At 44.8% G+C, this 25,646-nt stretch overlaps 1 protein-coding gene across 2 annotated transcripts; it reads left to right on the forward strand.

Moving 5' to 3' along the window:
* Positions 1 to 7,397: 7,397 nt before the first annotated feature.
* On the forward strand, positions 7,398 to 24,375 carry Acadm (acyl-CoA dehydrogenase medium chain). Of its 2 annotated transcripts, none has more exons than XM_027395182.2 (12): positions 7,398 to 7,519; positions 10,081 to 10,168; positions 12,117 to 12,214; positions 12,309 to 12,378; positions 12,612 to 12,712; positions 13,283 to 13,363; positions 14,567 to 14,697; positions 16,217 to 16,325; positions 18,864 to 19,004; positions 19,597 to 19,692; positions 21,912 to 22,160; positions 23,681 to 24,375. In XM_027395182.2, the coding sequence occupies exons 1-12, from the start codon at positions 7,490 to 7,492 to the stop codon at positions 23,750 to 23,752; spliced, it is 1,266 nt and encodes a 421-aa protein (XP_027250983.1). In that variant the 5' UTR covers positions 7,398 to 7,489; the 3' UTR covers positions 23,753 to 24,375. The 2 variants fall into 2 exon arrangements, with proteins under 2 accessions (XP_027250983.1, XP_027250982.1); XM_027395181.2 differs by having other exon boundaries at positions 7,422 to 7,528.
* Positions 24,376 to 25,646: the final 1,271 nt, after the last annotated feature.

A 25,646-nucleotide genomic window follows, 5' to 3' on the forward strand; every position in this document is an offset into this window, starting at 1 on the left:
GATACTGAGAAGATCCCTAAAGCCGCACTGCCTGGATCTGAAACGCAGAGTTCTTGTTTCCTACCATGGCCACCGACAAAGGGGCCACTGCTTTGAACTTTACTTTCTGCATCTGTAACGGTGCTTCGAATAAGAAATGTTCCCCGTGGGCTCATGTATTTGAGCTCTTGGCACTATTTGGGAAAGTTATGGAAACTTTAAGATTTGGAGCTTTTAGGAGCTGGAGAGATGGCTCAGCAGTTAAGGACTTAGAGCCTTGGTGGAGAAAGTACATCACTGGGAGTGAGTGGGCTTGAGAGTTTTAGCCTCACCCCTACAAATGAAAGCTTTTATGTGCTCCGCCTGGTCCCACAGCCACAGATAAAATAATCACTCTGAGGCTTAATATTGACTATGATTGTTTGGCCAATGGCTCAGGCTTATTACCCACTAGCTCTCACAATTCAATTAACCCGTTTTTATTACTCTGTGCATCACCACCAGGCTGTGGCTTACTGCTAATGTTCTGACTTCTTAAGCCTTCTTCCACTAAATACATGGCATCTCCCTGGCTCTGCCTTCTTTCTCTCTGTAACTCTTTTTGGACTTCCTGCCTAGCTATACTCTGCCCTGCCATAGGCCAAAACAGCTTTATTCATCAACCAATAAAAGCCACATATAGTCTCAGCATACAGAAGGACCTCCCACATCATACCCCACTTCTGGGTCACTCTGCTCTCTGTGTGCAGTTGACACATGATTCTCAGCCTCCTGCTCCTGCTGTCATGCCGCCACTGCCATTATGGGAGCTTCCTCTGGAACTGAGAGTCAACATTAACTCCTTTCATTAGTCACTTTTGGCCATGGTGTTTATCACAGCAGCAAAAATGATTGATATAATATAGGATAATAAGAACAGTCTGCCGAGTTGCTGGTAAGATCACTTGGCCTACTGGGCCATACAAGCATGAGGACTGAGTGTAAGCCCAGCACACACAGGAAAGCTCGGCATGGACACCCAGCTCTGTGGAAATGGAGACTGGAGCCAGTCCAGCCAAATGGGTGAGCTCCGGGTTCAGTGAGAAGTCCTGTCTCATAAGATAAGGTGGAAATTAAGGAAGACATGTCGGACTGAAGCCACACAGCTGGACAAATCGCACTAAACACCACACGTCGATGAGATTTCAGCCGAGAGGTTTTAACTTGTGAGGAAACCTGGCCGTTTTGTAATTATCATCCAAGAAACAGTCAAAAAATCCAGACAAAGCTTTAAAGACTGCAGGCACCATCCAAACATTTGGGTGTCATAGTTCACAGACTTCAGCTGGCAAGGCCAAAGGTGGTAGAAACCACATGTTCTGGTTGGGTCATAATCGTTCCTGCACAAATGTTCTTTCTCTAAATGCTGCAGTTAAATGTTCACGTGTTTCTGTTTCCCCACAGCAGGGTGCCGCCAGTGATAAGGCACTTAGTTACTGCAGAAGTGCTTAGGGAATTATAAAAGATTCTCCTTCCAAACAGGGGTATCCTTGACCTCCAAGGATTCTGCCAGCGCCGGGTGCCAGTCGCACGTCCTCCTGCTGGTGCAGCAGGCACTTCACGGGCTGCAAATCTCCCCCGCCTGTCGTTGAACTTGATATTCCCCTGCCCCAACCTCGCAGGTGATGCGATTACAGGCATGAGCTGCAAGAGCTAGTTCCTGCCATCCTGGGGATTGGACTCGGGGCCTCCGGGACACCACGTAAGCACTCTGCTGACTGCTCAGCAGGCCACGCCCGCCTTTACTTCCAGTTCCTACAGTCCCTATTACTTGTCCTTATTACATTACATAATCTGGAATTCCTCAAACCCAAACAGAAATTAACAGCAGCTAACATACCTTGCTTCAGACTCAATAGCAATACTTTAGTTGTTTCAGAATTGATACCAGCTTTTGGTTTGGGAAGAGAAATTTACTTGTTTTCCCGGTTGCTAAATTTTCAGTACAAGCTCACATGAGTCACACATACATGATCTATGTTCCATGGAGGAATATTAAACTACCTTTAATCCGATAAGTAAACATGGTTACATTCATGGACTTGGGTCATTTCTGCATTTCTGTAGGAAACGCTAGTGAGTCATGGGAATTTTACTTGCTGAGTTTAATTTGCAAGTCCATTCTCTTTGGAGGGAATGGGGATGGAAACAGAATCTCTCGTAGCCCAAGCTAGCTTCAATTTTGCTATGTACTGAGGATGACCTTGAACGTCTGACATTCTAAACTCCAGAGTGATGGGGTGATAGGTGTCTACTGCCCCTGGGTCTTCAGTTATTTCACTCTTTATAAAGTTTAGTCCTTTCTCTCCTGGTTGTAGGTGTGTCCTGGCCTTTGCCCCCTGAAGGTCCATTCCATGTGAAGGTAGCATTTAGTAAGCAAAGTATGTCTGAGCTGCCCCTCTTTATCTCTCCTCCTGTTCCCAGATGTAAGGGGCCGTGGGCCCAAAACTATGCAGCTTAAAGCCCACCTTTGTAAGCCTTTTAATGACCTTTAAGTTTTCGGCTTAAAGCCAGCTCTGTGAGCCTCCTGTAACCTGTACTTAGACACGGTTTGGCCAAGTGGAACTGCTAACTGCTTCTGTTCTGAGAAAGGGTCTGGGGCTTTTCTGTTCGCTGTTCCAAGGAAGACCACTAGATGTTCCAGCTGTTAAGAAGAATGTTCCAGTCCCAGCAAATACCTGATGTTCCTTCTGTTATTCCCCCCAATTCTATTGTTGCAGGGCTATTTAAGCCCACTCTAAGCCCCAATAAATCGAGACCTTGACATTGCACAGACGGACTCTTGTCCTTTCTTGCGCCGCTTGGTCTCCCTTCTTTCTCTCGCCCATGACTCTTTCAGGCAGCCGCCCTTCGGAACCCTGAATGACTGGACCTGCAGGACAGGTCACCCAGAACCCAGGAAACCCCAGTCCAACCTTCCTGTGTTTGTTTCTGGCCTCAGAGATTCTCTGGACATGAAGTCTGTTTTCTCGGCATCTCAGCTTCTTCACCTAGTGTGGTCCAAACCAAACTCTGAATCCATACGTCCATCTCACTGGAGAAACTGATGATTCTGTAGCTGTACATATTTTTAAAAAGAGAGTCAAACCGAGCATGGTGGGTAGTATATGCCTACAATCCCAGCAGCCCGGAAGCAGAGGCTGCAGAATCAGTGGTTCAAAGCCAGCCCTGGCTTCATGGCTCCCCCATCTCAACAAAACAGAACAAAAACAAAAACAAAGGAGCAAAATCCAATGTTTGGTTTCAAGGTGATTACACCTCAAGCACCCAGCTAAAAAGAAAAGTATATTCCTCACACCTAAGGGGAGGTGTTGTTTTGTTTTGTTTTTCTGGGGGCCAAACTAAGGGCCTTGTACATGCTAGATAAAAGAAAAACATTTTTTAAAACATCACTAATTATAAGTTCCAGGGGTTTGAGCCAAACATCTAAATCTAGTGGTCAAGGCAGAGCCAACAATTTCTAAGCTCAGCTTCTGTTCTACAAACAGCAGTGTAACTGAACGTGTGCCTGGGTTTTCACTGGATGGAGGTGCAGCCTGGCTCTGTTCTTTCCTACGCATTAGTGGGAACTGAACCTAAGTCTGCATTCATGTTAGGCAAGCTTTCTACCAGTGAGCTATGCCCCCAGCTTGTGTTGTAATTTTTATTTTTGACACACAGGTCTTGTCGAGTGGCCCAGACTTACCTTAAACTTGCTTTGTAGTCCAGGCCTTGAACTTTGCACCTTCCAACCTCATCCCCATGATTAGCTGGGATTATAGGCCTTAACAATCGGCACCTTTGACCTACTGATCCTCCAACCCATGCCTCCAGAGTGCTAGGGGTATAGGCTTGAGTCACTGAGCCTCTCTTGAATGCCCACATTGCTAACTACCCTATCTTCTCCTTGTGAGTTTCTGCGGACATAAAGTTTGCATCGCTGGGTATAAATATCATTCTTGCTGGGGAGATAGCTCTGTCGTCACTGTCCAGTTGGAGTCTCCAGCACCCTGAAGCATGGTCAGGGAAGTCCTATTCTCATCTTTCTCTGTCTCCAAGCCACTCACAGAGTGTCTGAACAAAGGAAAGGCACAGAAAGCCCAGTTCCACATTCTTGAGGCTACTGCAGCCTTCTCCCCTGAGACCACTCAAGTCCCCACCTAAGTGCTAGGTTTTTGACCATACTAGGGGAAAACCCAGCTTGTAGTGGATGCATCATCACCCCTTGCCTGCAATCTACAAAACCTTCCTGCCTTACGTGACTTCTCTGGCCTCATTCTCTGAGACCAGTTAACCCTCCTTGTGTTGCTTTGCTCAAAATACCTTGCTTTTCAAATTCGGCTTGATCTGGCTTACTGCATTGGAATCCTATTTTCTCAGGGCAGAAAACCTGCTAGTTACTTCTGACTAGCCAAGGGGAAACTAAATCTTTGTCACAGAATGAGCTGGCATGTCACCACCTTTGTCAAATAAGTACACTTACCACCAGGAGACAAAAGTGGCATTCAGTGCTTCCCAATGTCAAGCAAAGTGAATGCCACAGGAAGTGCTCAAGCCTCTAGCAGCTTGCGACTTAAAGAGAATACGAGATCCGGGGACCCAGAATGAAAACACGAGCATGATCCAGGACAAGTGGCTTGGCCTCGTGAAGGAAACCAGAAGGGGGCTGAAGAAGTGGCTTGGCACTTAAGAGCATGTGCTGTTCTTACAGAGGATCTGAGCCTGGATCCCAGCACACATGGCCAGCGGCTTGCAATCATCTCTAACTCCAGTTCCAGGAAATCTGATATGCTCTTATGGCCTCAATGTGCACAGAAACACACAGAAATACATATAATATTAATAAATAGTATTGTTGAGAGGAGATTGACTCTGTGTTTTAAAGAAAGAAGTTAAAACCAACCTGAGGTAGGAGAACATTCATAGAATCCTGGTTTGAAAACAAATTGCATGTAAAAGGCTGGAGAAATGCACATACTGACTGTAACTGGATGTTAAGTGATAGTAAGAATACGTGTTGAGACAAGTGTGATAAAAGGCCTCATGAGACAATGTGTTATATAGTTAGAGTCAGGGTGTTATGTACAAATTAGTTCTGAGACAACATATCAAGCTCTTAGAAACTGTTCTTACCCAAAAGCTCCAACTCTACATTTGGGCTCAAAAAGACAGATGTCTGGTTGCTTCATTTGTATCTATCTCCTTACCTTTGGGCCTAACTCCTGATTAACTCAGAGGGCAGAGCTAGCCACTAGCTGAACATAGACATCCGGAGGTCTGTACAGACAGACAGGAAGTGATGAGGCGAGAGGACACAGGAGCTCAGTCTCTTTTTGGCCAGGAAGTTAGGGAGGTAAAGGTAGCTGTGGTTTTGCTCCTTCGTCTCTCTGATCTTTCAACATTTTCCCCATAGCTGATTCTAGGTTTTTATTAGTCGGACTTTTAGAACTCATTCTACACCAACACATGGTATTGCTGGGTTGGTGTATGTGCAGACCGAAGTCAGAATACTGCACCAGTTTTCTTTCTTTCTGTTTTTTTTCTTTTGTTTTGTTTTGGTTTGGTTTTTGAGTCAGGGTTTCTCTGTGGCTTTGGAGGCTGTCCTGGAACTCCCTCTGTAGACCAGACTGGCCTCAAACTCACAGAGATCCACCTGCCTCTGCCTCCCAAGTGCTGGGATTAAAGGCGTGTGCCACCAACAACCAGCTGTGGGCAGGCATGTCTTCTAAAACATGTCTGAGAACAGATTGAGGTTACCACAAAGTGCAGGTTCCAGTGAAGGAGCAATTTTAAGAAGTTTAATGGCAACAGAACAAAGAAAGTCACACATACGTCAACATACTTGTCAAGTACATTGGTAGAACACTACAGAAAAAAAGGGACGTCTCCACTGTAGGCTTCAGATGCTCTCTGACAGCATGCTTAGCCCTCTGTGTGTTGGGAGCTAAGTCTATGTCTGAACATTCTAAAGGATTTACCTTGTGGTCACAAAGCTGTTAGATCACTCATCCAGGAGGACAATAAATGGCTACTAAGGGGGCTACCAATGCAAAGATAGTGTTGACTGTGGACCTGAAACACTCCAGTCTCTCCACACTCAGAGATGTCAGGAGTAAATCAGAATACCTGGAACACTCCAATTACTGCACAGAGGTCTTAGCAGTTAATCAGATGACCTGGAACACTGCAATCTCTCCACACTCAGAGGTCTAAACAGTTAATCAATCAGACTTGCAGACCGCTCAATGGAAGGCCTTTTGTGGATTGCTCCCTTGGAACTATTAGAAGACTTTCTCCGGAAAGACTGTTATTATTATTAATCTTGTTGATTGGACTATTTATCTCACAATGAAATCCACACCACCATTTACAGGCTTTGGTGTGTTGGATAATGCTACAGGCAAGGCAGAGAGTAGCTGAGAATTTTTCGCCATTCATTAGTGGCTCCAAAATAAGTTCCTGTCTCCACTCTGCTTATTTGAAGCAGAAAGCAAGAGGCCTCTGACAGCACATTTTCCTTAATCTTTGGCAACTGAGGTGTCCAACACAGAGAAGTTTATTATCCCTCACCTCCATAACACCCCAGCCACCATCTCAGGCCCTAGGTCTAACTGGAAGACTTTGAGCTGAACTCGTGAACAAAATGTTTACTCCCAATGCTCACTGGCAGGGGAGCTTTTAGATGGGCTCAGCTTGCGTGTCCAAGGATACTTTACACACACACACACACACACACACACACACACACACACACACACACACACACACACACGTGGATGGACAAGAAGTAACCCTGAGCATGTTCAGAAAAGTACAAGTCATTGAAGCTGTTTTGCTTTGGTTTGTTTAGGAGTTGGATCTTGCTACTTAGCTCTGGCTGGCCTCAAACTCAGGGTAATCTTCCTTCTCAGTGTCCTGGCAGTGCGCAAGCGATTGCGTTCCTATTTAAAATGTCAGAGGCGCGGGCATCCTCTCGCTCCAGTGCAGCGTTGGGAGCTGAGCACACACTGAAGCCACAGAGTGCAAGTCGGTGGATCTGACTCTCCGAGTAAAGGTCACAGCTGCGCCCTCTGGCCCGGATGGAGCCCGGCCAGCTCTGGGGGGGACACTGCCCGGAGGACGCGACCTCGGGGAGCCGGTGCCCGGAGGCAGACAGCCCAGCCCGAGCCAAGGTCGCGTGCACAGCGCAGGCGCGCGAGAACCTGGGCCCCTCCCTCTTCGGGCACCGGCCCAGACCCCAGAAGCGCCTGACACCCCCAGTCTGCCGCCACGACCACGCCCCCGAGGCCTTCTGCCAGGGCGGGCCACGCCCCTGCCTAGCCAAGATTCAGTGGGTCTGTTGAGTCGCCCTGCCACGCCCCACATTTCCGCGAAGGCCCCGCCCCTATGGCCCCGCCCCGAGCTCCACGCCACGCCCCTGTGGGCGGGGCCCCAGGCGGAGGCGCTCAGTAGTTTGTGTGCGGTGGTCGAGGCGGGCGAGCGCGGAGTCATCATGGCAGCTGCGTTCCGCAGAGGCTGCGGGGTGAGCGGGGTGCGAGCCGGAGCGCCAGCCGGAGCGGGAGCCGGAGCGGGAGCGGGAGGGAGGGCGGGCGGGGGCCTGCGCGGACCCCTATCCTCATCCACCCTTCCCGAAGGCGGGGCAGCCGGGGTCCCGAACCCGCTCTGGCAGCCGGGAGTTCTTGCAGAAAACTCTGGCTGCAGCCCCACGCGGAAGGCGTCAAAAGGTGTGTGGTTCCGCAGCTTCGGGTGAGCAAAGGTGTTAGGATCCCGGGTGAGCGGCTCAGAACTAATCCTAGCCGAAGGGAACGCCGGAGGTTTTGTAATGCACCGGCAGGCTTCCAAAAACTCAAGGGAGAAGGCAGAACCTGCGGAAGAACATCTGTGTCTGTGCCCTCCAGCGTTGTCCTCCGAAGTCTGTTTAGTCGCTAGATTCTCTGGCATCTTAAACAATATCGATGTACTCGTACAGGCCTTCCATTTCTGCCACCTGAAACTGGATTAAAATTGCCTCTAACCCCACAAAAAGACGTAATACTAGAATTTACAGTGATTTCATTATGGTACTGATTAGATATAAGTTAACAGGCTCTAAAAACAGAACTTGCAGGGCTTTTTACATTAGTTTTAATTCTTAACGACAGAACTAAAGGCTTCCTGGTCCCTCCAAGGGCAAGTGAAGGAAAGTGCAACCCCATAACTAATCAGAAAACGTGTCACATTTTTATATCTTTTCCCACGCCGCTGTAAACCCAGACTTAAATGTCTAAGAAATTTCGTTATTTAGTTGTGCTCTTGTAGATTTGAGAACTAAAGTTACTGGTTGTTCCCATATGTGGAATTCTGCTGCTTTTGGACAGTTTTTTTTTGAACCGGGAATAATTTAAACACAGTATTATGACTAGAATTTGAGAACATCGTATTTGTTGCTTATTTATATCCAGGCTGGTCCAGAGCTCACAGCTTCTCTTCCTTCCAAACACTGCTACCTATCTTCCAAGCCTGGCTGTCTTATCTTAATCATCTCCAGTCATCCACCAGGATAGTGAGCCCCGTTTTCCAGGTGTGAATACAGTAAGGATTCGGGAACACTGCTGGCCTGCCCCTGTCACCTGACAGATGCACTCTGGCAGTGACCTGGTCAGCCCAGCTGCAAAGGACTCTTTTAAAAGACAGACCCGCCCACTTGTGCTCTCTTTCCCTTTCTTTCCTGCTGTTCCCCTGGGGCAGACAGGACTTTTCCTGTCTCCCTCTTCTCTGCTGCCCTCTCTGTCCCCATGTCTCTTCCTTTTCTCTTTCCTTCCCCCCACCCCCCACTACCTTTCTAATGAAACTTCTCACTAAGCTCTGTCTGCCTGGCGTGTTTGTCCCCCTAAGTCACCCTCGACTGCCAAGGAATCCTCAAGGTTCCCCATGCAAGGTCCCCCTCAAGCTTTATCATAACTAATATAAGTTGTGTATTTGGAACCGTTCTGAGATGGACATTTGTGAATCTTGCACTCAGTGTTGCAACACTAGCTTCTTAACCCAGTGTTCTTTGTTTATTCTGTTTCTGCAAAGCTACCACACACACACACACACACACCCTGCTCATCCTGCACAACCAATTAGAGGCCCGTGTGTTAAGCTACTCTAATTAAATGACTAATATCAATACTTAACCAGCCCAGCCCTGGGGCCTCCACTCCAATTTTGTAGACAGGTGATCTTCATCTAATCTCAAGTGGAGGCAGAAGAATTAGGATCCCAAGGCCAGCCTGGATTCCACAGTGGGCTTGGGGCCATCCTGAACTACCTCAAAAGAATTTGTCCTAAAACAAACACAAAACCAATTATTAGGGCCTGGAGTGGTGGCGCATGCCTTTAACCCTGTACTCCGGAGTGAGAGGCAGGTGGATCCCTGGGGGTTCAAGGCCAGCCTGGAGTGAGTTTCCAGGTCAGCTGTGGCTATACACTGAGACCTGGCCTCAAAAATAAAACAAACTTTAGTAGCAACAAAAAAACTGCCTTCAGGGACATACACACCCAACTGATAATGGTTTGTTTTCTTGTTTGTTTGTTGTTTTTCAGTATTGCTACTCTTGCCAAGGACCCAAGTTTGCTTCCCAGCACTGACGTGGGTGGCTCACAACTGTCCATAACTCCAACTCCAGGGCATTCCACACCCTCCTCTGGCCTTTCCCACACATATATGTAGACAAACACATAAGTGAAAATAAAACCAAACTAAATAGCATTTTCTTCTGTGGATAGGTGTCCATCTAGCTTGTAATTTACTTTTGAATTATAACTTTAAGTATTTGGTTACTGACTATAAAAACGTAGCTCTTGAATGTGACCATATATATGCTGTGCTCATTTTGGATGGTCAGTATAAATAATTTATTTGTGCCAGGGTATGTCTGTGTGAGACTCTCAGAGTGCAGAGTAGGTGTGGAGGTTAGGTGTCAATAGTGGCAGTCAGTTTCCTCCCACCAAGTGACTCCCAGGGATCAATCTTAGGTCATCAGTGGCCCAGCCAGTGTTCTTTCGTTTGATTGATACTCAGCTTATCAGACTTAATTGTGATACACGTATCTTTTCCAGGTCCTAAGAAGTCTTTCTCATTTCGAGTGGCGAGCACAACACACGAAAACATCTGTCAAGCAGGAGCCAGGATTAGGGTTTAATTTTGGTATGTGTTATGTCCTGTCCTTTGACTTGAAAATATATGTTTGCAATATGTTTGTAAAGGTGATGTCTGTCAATGGGTAGAGCCAGTCACCACCCATAGATGGTTCATGGATCTTCATGTGTGTTGTACAGGGTCATGCTCTTCCTACAGTGTTGACAGGCTATGTGTATAGTAGGCTTCCTCTTCTTTTCCCCAAGTGGATAACTCAGATAAATGAATATCTACTAATACATATGAATCTTCTTCAACCTAGAAATTACATGTAACAAATACTTTCTTTTTCTGGCTGAACTGGAACTCTGTAAATAGATAGGGAGGCCTGGAACTCACAATTATCAAATATCTGACCTGCCTCTCCCTTCTTAGTACTGAGATTAAAGGTGTGAGCAACCACACCTGGCTCAACACATAATTGCTCAAAACACTTGTTCTATTCAATGCTGGATACTATAATAAGCTGAAGAAAAAGAAAAGAAAAAAAAATAGCTGGCCTGATTTATCTGCGCTACAGTTTGATGGTATTATATGACATTCTCAGACCTAAGACCAGGAAGCAATATGGTACTGGAGAAAAAAGAAGCAACGTTTTTCTTTCCTTTTTATAAAATGAAACATTGAGGTAAAAAATGTGAACAATATCCTATTTTGGGTGTCCTTCAGCCCCTAAAGGTCTTTTGCTTCAGATTCCTACCTTTCATCTAGGTAGCTTCAGAATTAAACAAAGAATTTTCAGATGGTATGAGGACAGCAGATTGCATCGGTGGGCACTGAAGAAAGTAGCCCTTGCTCTGCTGTCTACTCTCAGCTCTACAGACAAATTCCTACATGCTAGTTAGCATTACCAAGAATCTGTGAAGCCTGCCGAGTGCCAGAGGGTGAAGTAGGCAGAGGTATTTAGGAGGGAGCTTGTGAGGCTCTGAACAAGTGTAGATAACATATCGGGCCGGTCGGTCTTCCCGTCGGTCTGGTTTTGATGAATAAAGTGGACACAATGTGTATTCAGCCATGCCTGACGTCTCTTTCAGTGATGGAGACTTGACCGGTCATTTAGGTTTTACCTCTCTGTCACCATAGAAATGATAACTGTAGTCACAAATATTCTTTTCTTTTTCTTTTTTTCCTTTTAGACAGGCTCTCACTATGTTCCTTGTCTATGCTGAAACTCACTGTGTAAACCAGGCTGGCTTTGAACTCACAGAGATCCTCCTGCCTCTGCTGCCTGAGTGCTGGGTCTAAAGGCGTGTGCCACCCCACCTGGCTCATTCTTCTGGGCTTTAGTTCTTACTCTAATTGCCTGAACTACACAATACCACCTTTAACACCACCGCCCCTTGGGGGTGGCCGGGGGGGGGGGGGGGGGGTGGTGGTGGTGGTTGGTGGTGGTGGTGGTGGTGGTGGTGGTGGTGGTGATGGAATCCGGGACCTCACACAGGATAAGCAGGTGCTCTGCCAATGAGCTGCGTTCCGTCCTCATTTTTCACATTGATGCACCCACACTGAAACACTAGATAGCACAGGTCTACAAAAATGCAATTAGCGATCTGCATTTACCCTGGGGTTCCAGACAACATAGTCATCCTGTTAACTTTTACAATAACTACTTTTGTTTTGTGTAAATGGATTGTTTGACTGTTGCCTGTTAGTAACACAGAGGGTTTTGTGTGGTTGTTAACTATTATTTTGTAGAAATTTCTCATTGCTTTTACCAGTTTGTGGGAAATTATATTCTTAAATTTGTTGGGGGTTTAAAGAGGAGTGAAATTTAAATTATGGCATTGTGTTCTTCTACAATTCTTTGGATCAAGTTTTATTACTGTATGCTGACCAAGTGTGCCTTGCTTCTTTAGGCTGCTTCCTCAGGTCAGAAATCTCCACATACCAACTTCATGGGGATTCTTTGTTCAGCTTGATTCCCTCTTTTTGATGTTCTCAAAATAATTTCCTTTAGAGTTGACTGAACAGCAGAAAGAATTTCAAGCAACCGCTCGGAAGTTTGCAAGAGAAGAAATAATCCCAGTCGCTGCAGAGTATGACAGAACGGGTGAAGTGGGTATCACCTTGCAGGGAGAGAATCTTACGGTATTATGAGGTCTTGCTACCATTAGCTGTAGTATAACTGTGTTGTTGTTGTTCCCTTCAGTACCCGTTCCCCCTAATTAAAAGAGCCTGGGAACTTGGTTTGATCAATGCACACATTCCGGAGAACTGTGGTAAGTGTCCTTCACATTCTTAGTCCTGAAATTAAAAAAGAAGGGGAATTCTGTCATTCTCTAGAATGTTTGTTGCCAGTCAGTGGCTCTCTGCCTTTGTTTCCCTGTTTAGATACCATCGAGTTTGCCTCCTTTGGGGAGGCTTCTCCATAACACAGAGCTCAGGCATTTTCCATTTATTGACTTGTTCTTCTTGTTCTAATGCTCTGTACACACTGTGATGCCTGCCACAGGTGGTCTTGGACTGGGGACTTTTGATGCTTGTCTAATTACCGAAGAGTTGGCGTATGGATGTACAGGGGTGCAAACTGCCATTGAAGCAAACTCTCTGGGGGTATGTTACTAAGAAAATAATTTATAATAGGCCACCTGAGACGACTCAGTGGGTAAAAATAAGTAAAATTATGACTTAATAAAATGTTAATTGTTTGCCTGGGCTGTTAATGAGTCACTAGTAGTGCAGTTAAACTCTGTAAAAACCGTAAGGAAGATTGCTAGCCTGGCTTGGTGATGCGATTGCACAGGTCAGTCATGGCGGTTCTGTTGTGAGGAGGCTGTGCACTCTGGCTGCAGCTTCCATGGGGATTCTTTGACAAGGGCAAGGCCTGAAGTGGCTCAGAGGCCATCCTGTAGGCCTGCTGCCTACTTAACACCTGCCCACATGTATCCTAAGTTTCATCTGTGAGCATCTTACTGTGGTCAATTTCTGTTTATCACAAACAAGCTTGAGCAGCTTAGACTAGTCTTCTTGCTTGTTAGCAAAATAGGTCAGAGAAAATGCCAATTCTTTGAATTTGCTCCTTTGTGGGAGGCAGGTGGTTCTTTTTCAATTGTTGAATTGTGTTTCTGAAACTACATAACTAATGAAATAGTTTGCTGTTGTAATGTTAATTTTCCTTGGTAGCAAATGCCTGTGATTCTCGCTGGAAACGATGAACAGAAGAAGAAGTATTTGGGGAGAATGACAGAGCAGCCAATGATGTGTGTGAGTAGGCTCTGCCTGTCCCCCCCGCTTCACCTTCCCTTGTCGGGACTAGGTTTGTGCCTCCACACGGGACTCAGCTCATGTGGTACCTGGGATTGAACCCAGGGCCTCATGCATCCCGGGCTCTGTTCCCAGCCCTCTCCCAGTTCTCATCCTCAGCTCACAGACTTCTGCAGAGAGTACATATTCTCTTTTTCTTCCTCCTGTAGAATAGCCTTTCTATTTGAGATCCGGCCTAAGTGTCATCTCAGGGAAGCTGGCTTCTCAAGTCCTGGTGTTTAAAGCCCACACTTAGCGTGGTTACCGTTACCCTGTGAAAATCTAGGTAGATACTCAATGAATAGTCAAACAAATCAGTTTATAGTAAGTTGAACTTAATAATTTTAATATACTTAATATTTTAATATTTCCTGTAGTCTATTGGTATCCTATGCCTAACTTTAATTTACATATTAAATATTTTAACATTTGAGTAATTGATTTGGTTTTCTAAGCACTGCACTGAGTCTTTCTCTGTCCCACCAGCTCCCAAATAATGACACAGAAACTTATTAGTTATGAAGGCTTGGCCTTAGCTTAGGCTTGTTTTGTTTTAATTTATCCGACTACTCTATCCGCATGTACTCTGTGCACACCAGAAGAGGGCATCAGAACTCACTACAGACAGTTGTGAGCCACCATGTGGGAACTGAACTCAGGACCTCTGGAAGAGCAGCCAGTGCTCTTAACCTCTGAGCCATCTCTCCAGCCTGCTTAGGCTGTTTTTAACTAACTCTTATCATTTAAATTAACCCATTTATATTAATCTATGGCTTCTGCCACTCTTCCATCTCATACCTTCTGTCTCCTCTCCTAGTCCTCCGGCGTGTGCCCTGTGCCTCTCTGTTTCTCTCCTCCCCCGCCTCTGTCTCTCAGGAGTACTGCCTATACCTCCTGCCTAGCTATTAGCTGTCCAGCTTTTTAGTAAACCAATCACAGTGACATCTTTACACTGTGTAATTACATACCCCATAACATAGAACATTGTAATTTTAGATATTCATTTATAATGTAATACTACAAAAATAAAATGCAGGGGCTAGGGTATAGCTTACTGGTGGAACACTTGACAACCTGGGCTCTATCCTAGCACCACAAAACAAATTGATACTCTTACCAGATACTCACAATGCCATAATTAATGTTTGTTTCCTTGTGTTCAAGGCCTACTGTGTTACTGAGCCCTCAGCAGGCTCTGACGTGGCTGGCATTAAGACCAGAGCAGAAAAGAAGGGCGATGAGTATGTTATCAATGGCCAGAAGATGTGGATAACCAACGGAGGGAAGGCAAACTGGTATAGTCCCTGACTGCTCAGTCTTTCGACTCTTCTTTGTTTATAAGCTCTCAGTTAAAGCAAGCCATAGCTTTGAAACTGGAAGGTCCATCCGACATTACAAATAACTCAGTGACTCAGTAACTATTTTAAGCCCCTGAGCTATTTCTTACAGATCAGTTTAAGAAGTCTAATGTGTAATGTGTAGTAAAAATAGCTAATCTTAATAAATCTATCCATTAGGCTTTAGTTCTGCTGTCCCATCTCCTACACTGACACTTCCCTGGCACTCCAAAAGTCTCAAGAAAACAGAAAGCTATTTGTAGGATGTTCTGGGGTTGAACCTAGAGCTTTGTGAATCCCAGGCAAGCACTATGCTACGGTGCCTATCCCCAGCAGAGCCATTCTTAAAGCTTGAGTCAGCTGGGAGTGGTGGTACACACCTTCAATCCTAGCACTCAGGAGGCAGAGGCAGGCGGATCTCAGTGAGTTCAAGGCCACCCTGGTCTACAAAGCAAGTTCCAGGACAGCTAGGACTAGTGCACAGAGAAATCCTGTCTCATTCAGATAGGTAGGTAGTTAGATAGAGAAGATAAGATAGATAGATAAGATAGATGACAGATAGATACCTTCTTGACCTTTTGACTAAGATCAAATGGAGTAGGCTTGCATGGTTGCAGATAGATAGATATCTGACAGACAGATAGATACCTTCTTGACCTTTTGACTAAGATCAAATGACTTGCATGGTTGCTCCAGAAAGACAGTTAAGAATTAATAAATGAAAGTAGAAAAATATAAACTCTAGCTCATGATAAAGACAGTCTTTCCAATACTAGGGCCCGTATGCATTGTCTTGGAAAGCAGGGTTTTACCCATTATTGTAAGAATGTAACAGAAGACTTCTTAGGAGGGGTTTAAGGGATGTCTTAGTTACTGCTCTACTGCTGTGAAGAGACACCATGGCCAAGGCAGCTCTGGCAGAGGAAAGCAACCAATCTGTATCAGGTTCCATGGGAAACTGGTTTGGATGTGGGGATTCACAGAACTCGCTCCCCCCCTCCCCCGCCCCCTTGTGCTGTATTTCTAAATCTTTCTATGTGAGAACCTGTAAATATCCCTGGTAATTGAGGCACAGTATATGCATGTGCTGGCTTCGCTGCAGCAGCCGGAGTCCTGCTTGTTCATTTTACAGATCACTTGTCCTGGGAAACATGGACCGGCTCAGAGGGGAGCAGTCCACCCACACGCATGCTCACGCATGCACACACACACTCTCTCTCTCTCTCTCTCTCTCTCTCTCTCTCTCTCTCTCACTCTCAGATTGTCTTCGCTGAAGGGCTTTTTACTGGCTCATACTCACCCTTAAGTTAACTCCACATTAGTTGAGGAATAGAGGCTGAAAAGTCTGGCCACAGTAGAACCAGTGTCTGTTCATTGCCTCTTCTGTTAAGTGGGGATAGTAATGCTGTGGGGTGTTTTGGGGGGTAGCGAAGCTGTGTTGTTCATGTTGCCAATGCCGTGGGTTTGTGTGCCTTAGGTATTTTTTACTGGCACGTTCTGACCCGGATCCTAAAGTACCTCCTAGTAAAGCCTTTACTGGATTCATTGTGGAAGCTGACACCCCAGGAATACATATTGGGAAAAAGGTAAACATCATGTTTATTTTTTTGTTGTTTTTTCGAGACAGGGTTTCTCTGTGTGGCTTTGGAGCCTGTCCTGGCACTCGCTCTGGAGACCAGGCTGGCCTCGAACTCACAGAGATCCGCCTGCCTCTGCTTCCCAAGTGCTGGGGTTAAAGGCATGTGCACCATCAATGCCTGACACATCATGTTTCTTAATAATTGCTTCTGTAAGTGCAATTCCAACTGTAAATGTCAAAAATCTTATTTGTTTCCTTTAATGAAAATACTTGAAGTTAGAATAAAAGTTGAGTTGTGTCTTGGTGTGTCGTTGTTAGGCTTGTCCCTAACTTAAATTAATCCACATCTTTTAATCTATGTGCAACCACATGGCTTTCTACCTTTCCTTTTTTTTGTACATCCAACTCCCTCCGAGTCTGGCTGGTGACTCCATCTTTCTTTTTCCCAGAGTCCTCTCTGTCCCCCAGAGTCCCACCTAACCTTCCTGCCTAGCTGTGGGCCGTTGAGCTCTTTATTAAACCAGTGACACATCTTCACACCGAGCCCAAACCCACAACATCTGCCAGTCGAGGTAGTGCACGCCTTCAATTCCCAGTACTCCAGGGGCTGAGGCAGGAGGATCGCAAATTGTAGGCCAGCTTGGACTGTGTAGTGAGAAAGCAGGCAAGGACAGGACTTCTCTTTTAGGTCATGGAAGTTTAAAGGCTGATACCCCAGCCTGTTTACTGACTACAGAAACCAAGATCCATGTAAATGATTTACTGACGGTTTGGCAGAGGCTGACCTGAGACCAGTGACTTTGTATCTTTTACTAATGATTTTTTTTTTTTTTTTTTTTTGGTTTTTTTGAAACAGGGCTTCTCTGTGTAGCTTTGGAGCCTATCCTGGCACTTGCTCTGGAGACCAGGCTGGCCTCGAACTCAGAGATCCGCCTGCCTCTGCCTCCCGAGTACTGGGATTAAAGGCTTGCACCACCAACACCAGGCGTTTTACTAGTGATTTTAACCTATACAATTTCTGATGCCATATTATACTGTATTTTTAAGAGAAGATAATTGAAGGCAGACTACACTTCACAGATAGACTACTTACACTATGCATATAATATAGTGTGAGCACTGTGAGTAGTCACATTTCTCCCCAGAGATGTATGTGTGCACGTGCGTGTGTATATTAGTGTGTGCATGTGTGTGTATTTGTGTTTGTGTGCATGTGTGTATTTGTGTGTGTGTGTCTGTATTTGAGTGTGCGTGTGTGTGTGTGTGTGTGTGTGTGTGTGTGTGTGTGTGTGTGTGTGTGTATTTGTGGCAGATCACGCTCTCCCATTCAGAGGTGGCTCCTGGCAGCCTCAGGGCTGAGTCTGACCCCTCTCAGCTAAGTGGAAAGAACCTCTTGACTTCACAGTGGCCAACTGGTGTGACAGTCGACGCTGCCTGGCTATTTCTAATCGCGCTCTCACTAGGAAGACTCTCACTGAATCAATATTTATTACTGAATGCATGCTGTGTGCTAGGTACTGATAAAAATCTCCACACCTGGGGACTTGCTTTCTAGTGAGGGGTGTACATATTTTTATTATTAGCTTCTTAGCTTCTAAAATGTTCTTTTCAACAAATAGCCACTTGTAAGTCAGTGAGATTCATATTGTCCAGACGTTTCTTTTGTATTAGAGATGAGTCTGAGAAGCATTTTGACTTTTTTATGTTTTTAGGGTTTTTTTGTTGTTTTTGAGACAGTTCTCACTCTGTAGTTCTGTCTGTCCTGGACTCACTGTGTAGACCAGGCTGGCCTCAGACTCACAGAGATCCGCCTGCCTCTGCCTCCTGAGCACTGGGATCAAAGGTGTGCGCCACCACACCTGACCTTGTTCTATGTTTCTAACCTTTTACTATTGCTAATTTATAAGCCGGGTTTTATTATAATTTACATTGCACATAAAAGACTTAGTGCTATATACTGCCATGCTCCTTCTTCCCACAGCATAAAAAGTAAATAAGTGACCCCACTCCCTCACCCCCCCTCAGAAAATAGGAAAGCAAAACCCTGTTTTGTTCAATAGATCACTTTGCTAGTGATTACAGGCTCTAATATCATGTTTGTAAAATATTTTAACAAATAGAGATATGGTAGCTTTCAGACATGTACAAGGTATAGTTGTACAGAACTTAAGGCTAAAATAGCTTCTGTGTGTTCATTTGGGGCTGACGCAGCTGCAAGACCAGGCTGGCAGGAAGAACCATCCGTAGCAAGTTCCTGTTTCTCCCTGCTTAGCTACCTCACTTCCTGTCTGTCTGTTCAGACCTCCAGACCTCCATGATTAGCAAGGGACTAGCTCCGTCCTCTGACCTTCAGACAGGCTTTATTTGTACAGCCACCACATCACTACACACAGCTTAGCAGAGATGGGTATGTTTCTGGGGAACAGGTACTGTGGGCCCAGTGTTGTGGCCCCTGCTTTAGATGACTGCAAAAAGTCACAAAGGAATGATTGGCAGTAACAATGCTGTAACTCCTAAGTGTTTTACGTGATTTTTTTTTTGCTAGGAATTAAACATGGGCCAGCGATGCTCTGATACAAGAGGAATTGCCTTTGAAGATGTCAGAGTGCCCAAGGAAAACGTCTTGATTGCTGAAGGAGCTGGCTTCAAGATTGCAATGGGGGCTTTTGATAGAACCAGACCTACAGTAAGCTCATCATTTTTGTAGGACCTTTTGTTTGTGGTTTTCAATCAGTAGGTTTATTTTAACATTGCATGTCTCTCTCTTTCTCTTTAGTAACGGTGGTGGAGAGGAATTGTTACTTGTACTATGTATATTTCAACGTCTTTTGCTGCTTAGTATAGAAGCTAATTTAGTGGATGATAAATGGCTGTCTCTACATTTCCAGAAAGCTCCCCCCTAACTCGATCATTCTTGTTGATTGTGGACCACCATGTATTCTGCTGCTCCTGGTTGAACAGAAACGACCTTTCTCTAGGCTGTGAGCCTTGGCCTCACACCTGGCCTATTTATTTATATGTTTATTTATGTGTTGCGTGGCAATGGGGACAAACTCGGGGCCCTATGGAAAACTAAGCATGCGCTCTGCCACTGACCCACATTCCCAGCCCCTACCGTTACCTTTAATTAAAAAATAATAAACCCAAACACTCTTTCCCCCACCGCAGTGACATCACTTTCTGTCTGTGTCCTTTTCTGGAAATCTTAGACAGATGGTGATATGCCGTGTGCTTGATGACAATGTGAACGTTTTCATCACACAATGCTAATATCCTAGGTTGCAGCTGGCGCTGTCGGGCTAGCCCAGAGAGCTCTGGACGAAGCTACAAAGTATGCCCTGGAGAGGAAAACATTTGGAAAGCTGCTAGCAGAGGTAATCTTTGGTTCTTTCTGAGTGTGTGTGGTGTGAGTGTGTGTGTATCTGTATGAATGTGTGTGGGGGTGAGTGTGTGTGTGTGGTGTGAGTGTGTGTGTGTGTGGTGTGAGTGTGTGTGTGTGCTGTGTGGTGTGAGTGTTGTGTGAGTGTGTGTGTGTGTGTGTGTGCTGTGTGGTGTGAGTGTTGTGTGAGTGTTGTGTGAGTGTGTGTGTGTGTGTGTGTGTGTGTGTGCTGTGTGGTGTGAGTGTGTGTGCTGTGTGGTGTGAGTGTTGTGTGAGTGTGTGTGTGTGTGGTGTGAGTGTGTGTGTGTGTGGTGTGAGTGTTGTGTGTGTGTGTGTGTGCTGTGTGGTGTGAGTGTTGTGTGAGTGTGTGTGTGTGTGTGTGTGTGTGGTGTGTGTGTGTGTGTGGTGTGAGTGTTGTGTGAGTGTTGTGTGTGTGTGCTGTGTGGTGTGAGTGTGTGTGTGTGTGTGTGTGTGTGTGTGGTGTGAGTGTTGTGTGTGTGTGTGTGTGTGTGTGTGGTGTGAGTGTTGTGTGAGTGTGTGTGTGTGTGTTGTGTGAGTGTGTGTGTGTGTGGTGTGAGTGTTGTGTGAGTGTGTGTGTGTGTGTGTGCTGTGTGGTGTGAGTGTTGTGTGAGTGTGTGTGTGTGTGTGTGTGTGGTGTGAGTGTTGTGTGTGTGTGTGTGCAAGCGTGTGTTCTTCATGAGTAAATGCACATATTTGCACATTTATATGGAGATGGAAGGACAACCTCGGGTGTCCTGTGGTTAGCTTTTTGGTTGTTTTGTTGAGACAACGTCTCTCACTGGCCGGGAGCGCCCCAGTTATGTTAAGTGAACTCAAGGGATCTACCTACCTGCCTCTTCCTCTCTGGTGCTAGCACTCCTGGCATGCACCTCTGTATATAGCTTTTTCACACGGGCTCTGGGGATCTGAACTCAGGTCTCATGCTTGTGTGGCAAGCACTTTACTGACAGCCATCTACCCAGCTCTTGAGGATGCCATCTTAGTACTGTGTTTGCTTTGGTGAAATTTAAATACACTCATTTTATCTAAATATTAAGAGATTACTTTTAAGGAAGAAAATAATCTGTTTTGTGGGGAAGAAGATTCTATGGTTTCATCACAATCGCTTTTTAAGAGTACATTTTTCTCAGCAATCAATAAAAACACCTACTGTGGACCACACACACACACAAAAGATAAACCTAAGCTATGATCTGAATCATCATACTTACTCCATATCTCAGCATTGTGCAGAAATAACCAAAACCCTGATCATTCTTGGGAGAGGGATGGTGCCTGTGCAGCTAAAACACTAGGACAATTCTTTACGCACCGATACAGCTCTGCACAATTTACTGACAAGGAAAGCAAGATGAAAAACCATCAACCTCGTAGGCCAGCATTTGTGTAAAAACATGGGAGACATTGTATCTGTTTGTGTAAACCACCTCTAGGAAAATAGAACACACACTTGTGTTTGGAGTCTCTGCAGAGATTTAGACATGGTGGATGTTAGTATTCAGGTGTCTCTACTGGCCTGTCCTCGGGAGTTCTGACAGGACACACCCTCAGCTGCAGCCACTAAGAGCACCACCTGTGCACATTCACTGTGTTCTCATAATGAGAAAATATTAGATAAACCAAGGAGAAAATTTCAAAACAATATTCTTCAAAAGGACAGAAGTCAGAAGATGGGAACTATATAGTCTAGAAGGTTCTCTGAGGTAGTAACTACAGCAGGGTGGGTTTTTTTTTTCCCCCGAGATAGGGTTTCTCTGTGTAGCTTTGGAGGCTATCCTGGCACTCGCTTTGTAGACCAGGCTGGCCTCGAACTCACAGAGATCCGCCTGCCTCTGCCTCTTGAGTGCTGGGATTAAAGGCGTGCGTCACCAATGCCCGGCAGCAGGGTGGGTCTTAAGTGACTTCAAGATCAATAACCACTTTATAGCAAGACTGTCTTAAAAATAGAAAAGAGGGGGCTAGAGAGATGGCTCAGAGGTTAAGAACATAATCTGTCTACGGTCTATGTAATTCTACAGGTTCATGCCCATTGCCTCAATCATTGCATGGTGCTCACGTAGTGAAATCTAGCTATAACTTTTCTGCAAGTCCAAAATTAGTGCAAAATAAAGAGCAAAAAAAGACGTTTTAAGAAAAAATATTACAAATACTGCCAATAGATACCCTCCAACTGTTTTCTCCCCTTAAATCTAGCACCAAGCAGTTTCATTTCTGCTCGCAGAAATGGCGATGAAAGTTGAACTCGCTAGACTCAGTTACCAGAGAGCTGCTTGGGAAGTTGACGCTGGCCGCCGGAATACATACTATGCCTCCATTGCAAAGGCCTTTGCTGGAGATATTGCCAATCAGTTAGCTACTGATGCCGTGCAGATTTTTGGAGGCTATGGATTCAATACAGAATACCCTGTGGAAAAACTGATGAGGGATGCCAAGATCTATCAGGTAGGCTCTCTAGTCTTGTTCCTGGGGGGATAAAATATCATAAGTGACAATAGTAGATTCAAGGCACTGGTAATAGTGACAGTTGGACCAGGAAAATGGCTCAGAGGGTGAATGGTGGCTCACTTGCCACTGAGCTTGACAACCTGAATTGTATTCCTAGAATCCACATGGTAAGAAAGAATGTTGTTTTTTATTAAGTGTAGCTGCTAAGAGGGAAGGGTCTAGCCAAGTAAATAGCAAAGGCATATATCACCTGCCTAACTCTGCCATTTTTGAGTCTTCAAATTACAATCTGCATTTTTTGCCTTTTACAATTGTCTTGTCTTGATTGTTGTCTGACACTTTTTTTTAACTAATTGAAACTGTACTTACAGTCAAAAGCCATGTGTCCTTTAGAAGTGATAATTGACTCTGAAATTAAGTTTGCAATTAGAAAGTTAGAGTGACTTCATAAAAAAGATAGAAACTTACATGTTCTCCATTGTGGGTGAGTTATAGCCCATGGCTCTTCATACCCCTGCCTCGTTCTGCACACCCCAAGCAGATGTCTTGGCAAGGCAGAGGCAGACTGCTTGAGTGAGACACGGACAACTGGTTAAGTTTTTGTTGTTGTTGTTGTTGTTTGAAATCAGTTTTTTGTTTGTTTTGTTTTTAATTGGGACTATCCAATATTTTTCATTCTCTTTCCATGTCTGTCTGCCTTTTCTGATGTTCATCACCTAATTTTCATACAACAGAAAAGTCTTGTGTCATTAGCCCTAGAAAAGGAAAGGCTAAGAATTGTAACAATATCAACACTGAGAATGATGGAGCTGGAGAGGCAGCTTAGCAGTGAAGAACACTCGCAGCTCTCCAAGGGGACCTGGGGTTTGATTCCCAACACCCACATGTTGGCTCATAAACCATCTGTAACAACAGTGTCAGGGGCTCCCAGGCCGCCTTCTGGCCTCGGCACGCACCAGGCAAGCATGTGGTGCATATCCATACATGTAGGCGAAGTGTTCACATACATAAAATAAAATAACTCCTCAGGATTTTGTCTTCACGGTGGTCTGCCTAGGCCAGTCTTTTTATTTAGACATAGGAGACATGAACACCGGAAGTCACCGTCTTTGTGGAGTTACTAGTTCACCCGTCCAAGAGCCTGTAATGATCATAAATCCCTCTAGCCCCCAAGAATGAATTAACAAGTGGCTGAGATTGGAAACTCAGATTGAGAATGGGAAGGATTACCAGGGATTAAAGCCCAAAGCCTCCAATATTTTGACTTCTTTAATAGTTCCTTCTTTAATAGGCAGCAGTGGGGGGAAAAAATCATGTTTAATAGTAAGAACAGAGAATAAAGGACATAACTAAAAACAGCTCAGAAAAGCTGGATAATAAATGCTCTAACACCAAACCTTAGATTTCCCAAACATTTTGAAATGTAAAATATCATTTCCTTTGATGTTTTAAGCCTTCCTCCCAATTTTGTAAAATAAATTTTCATGACTTAAAACCAAGCCATGTTTTCCTTTCAGATTTATGAAGGTACTGCACAAATTCAGAGGCTGATCATAGCCCGTGAGCACATTGGAAAGTTTAAAAATTAAAGGAAATTGCTTTTGAAGAGATGCTTCATACTCGTGCAACTAAACCTCAAGGCATTGTTTATGCTTAAGAGAAAAAGAAGGGCTTTGTCTATCATCTTTCTAAGAAATGAAGTCAAAGATGAATAACACAGATCTGTGCAGTTTATTACAATGGTGGAATGCACCTCTGTTGAACTCCATGGTTTCAGGATAAATTTGGTTTATTGGAACAATGAGTTGTTCTTAATACTCCTGCTCCTGGATGATATTTGCTCTGTGATAACTTAAGTTACCACAGCTGATTTATAATTCTGAACATATTTACTTTGTTTTACACCAAAAAGTAAAAAAATACAAAAAAATTCACTTTTTCCATTATAAAACTGTAAGAAGTGCCGGGCGTTGGTGGTGCACACCTTTGATCCTGGCACTTGGGAGGCAGAGACAGGTAGCTCTCTGTGAGTTTGAGACCAGCCTGGTCTACAAGAGCCAGTTCCAGGACAGCCTCCAAAGCCACAGAGAAGCCCTGTCTCGAAACCCCCCCCCCAAAAAAAAATGTAAGAAGTTTCTGGAAAATCTTAATAATGAACCAACATTTCATTTGTCTCATTTAAAATAATTCAATAAAGCTAACCTTAAGCTATTTTTTTTCTGTGACTCTTAAGGAATGTATAAACCCTTTGGGCTGCTGTACATAGTTGTGTTTCACACACATGACTTTAAAAAGGAACTGAAATAGAGCAAGCTCCATACTATTCCACAGTGTCCCATGCCTGTGTGCAGTTTTGTTACTGTTAAAGACCACAGAAGATATAAACATGAAATGCCAGCCACGCCAGGCGTTGGCGGCGCACGCCTTTAATCCCAGCACTTGGGAGGCGGAGGCAGGCGGATCTCTGTGAGTTTGAGGCCAGTCTGTTCTCCAGAGCGAGTGCCAGGATAGCCTCCAAAGCTACACAGAGAAACCCTGTCTCAAAAAACCAAACAAACAAACAAAAAACACAATGAAATGACAGCCACAATTTGTGAATTTGGTATTAAGTACTACAAAATAAATTTATCAAAGTGGGGAATGTTTTCTGATTCTCCTTTTCTACGATATCTCCTGATGTTCTGACAGACTAGGGTCCTGAACCTTGGGTGAAAATAAACACTTCCTTATGTTGCTTTTGTCAAAGTATTTTATCACAGCAAAGAGAAAAGACTAGGACAAAACTATACTATTTGACACATTCTGGGTCTTTAGGCTACCTATACTCGATGCAACAAAGCTACCAATTCAGGTGTGGCCATGACCCCAGCGTTGATAACCAGCTGAAAGGGTTCAGAGCTCTGGAAAACACCTTATATGTGTCCATGTACCTCCATAAAGAAGACAACTTAGGAACATAAACTTGGTTAAACAGAAAAGGGGCTGAACACCATGGCACACACCTAGAATCCCAACATTGCTGAGGCAGGAGGATTGTGAATCTGAGGCAAACTTGGTGACACAGCAAGGCCTCCTCTTGAAGAAAAAAGAAAAAGAGAAAACTGGGGGAAAGAAAACTCGTAAGAGCACTCGCTTTTCTTAAGAGGACGCACTGTGGCTCACAACTGCCTATCACTCCTGCTTCAGAAGATCCAATGCTCTCTGCTGGTCTCTGAGCACCAGGAATATGTACAGTTATATACATACATACATGCACATAAAATAAAAATAAATCTTAAACCCCAGTAAATGATTTGAATTACTACGAGAAGGGTATAAGTTGTGGTAGTGTGTGTGCTTTGCACAGTGGCATGCACCTGTGTGCACACACACCCACACAATAAATGTGGAAGGAGAAGATCTCACGGTTGGGGAGATAGCTCTGTTTACAAGGGACTTGCTGCATACCTTGATGACCTCAGTGGAGCCCACGGGAGGTAAGGT

The sequence above is a fragment of the Cricetulus griseus genome (assembly GCF_003668045.3).
Source record: "Cricetulus griseus strain 17A/GY chromosome 1 unlocalized genomic scaffold, alternate assembly CriGri-PICRH-1.0 chr1_0, whole genome shotgun sequence".
NCBI classification, from domain to species: domain Eukaryota; kingdom Metazoa; phylum Chordata; class Mammalia; order Rodentia; family Cricetidae; genus Cricetulus; species Cricetulus griseus.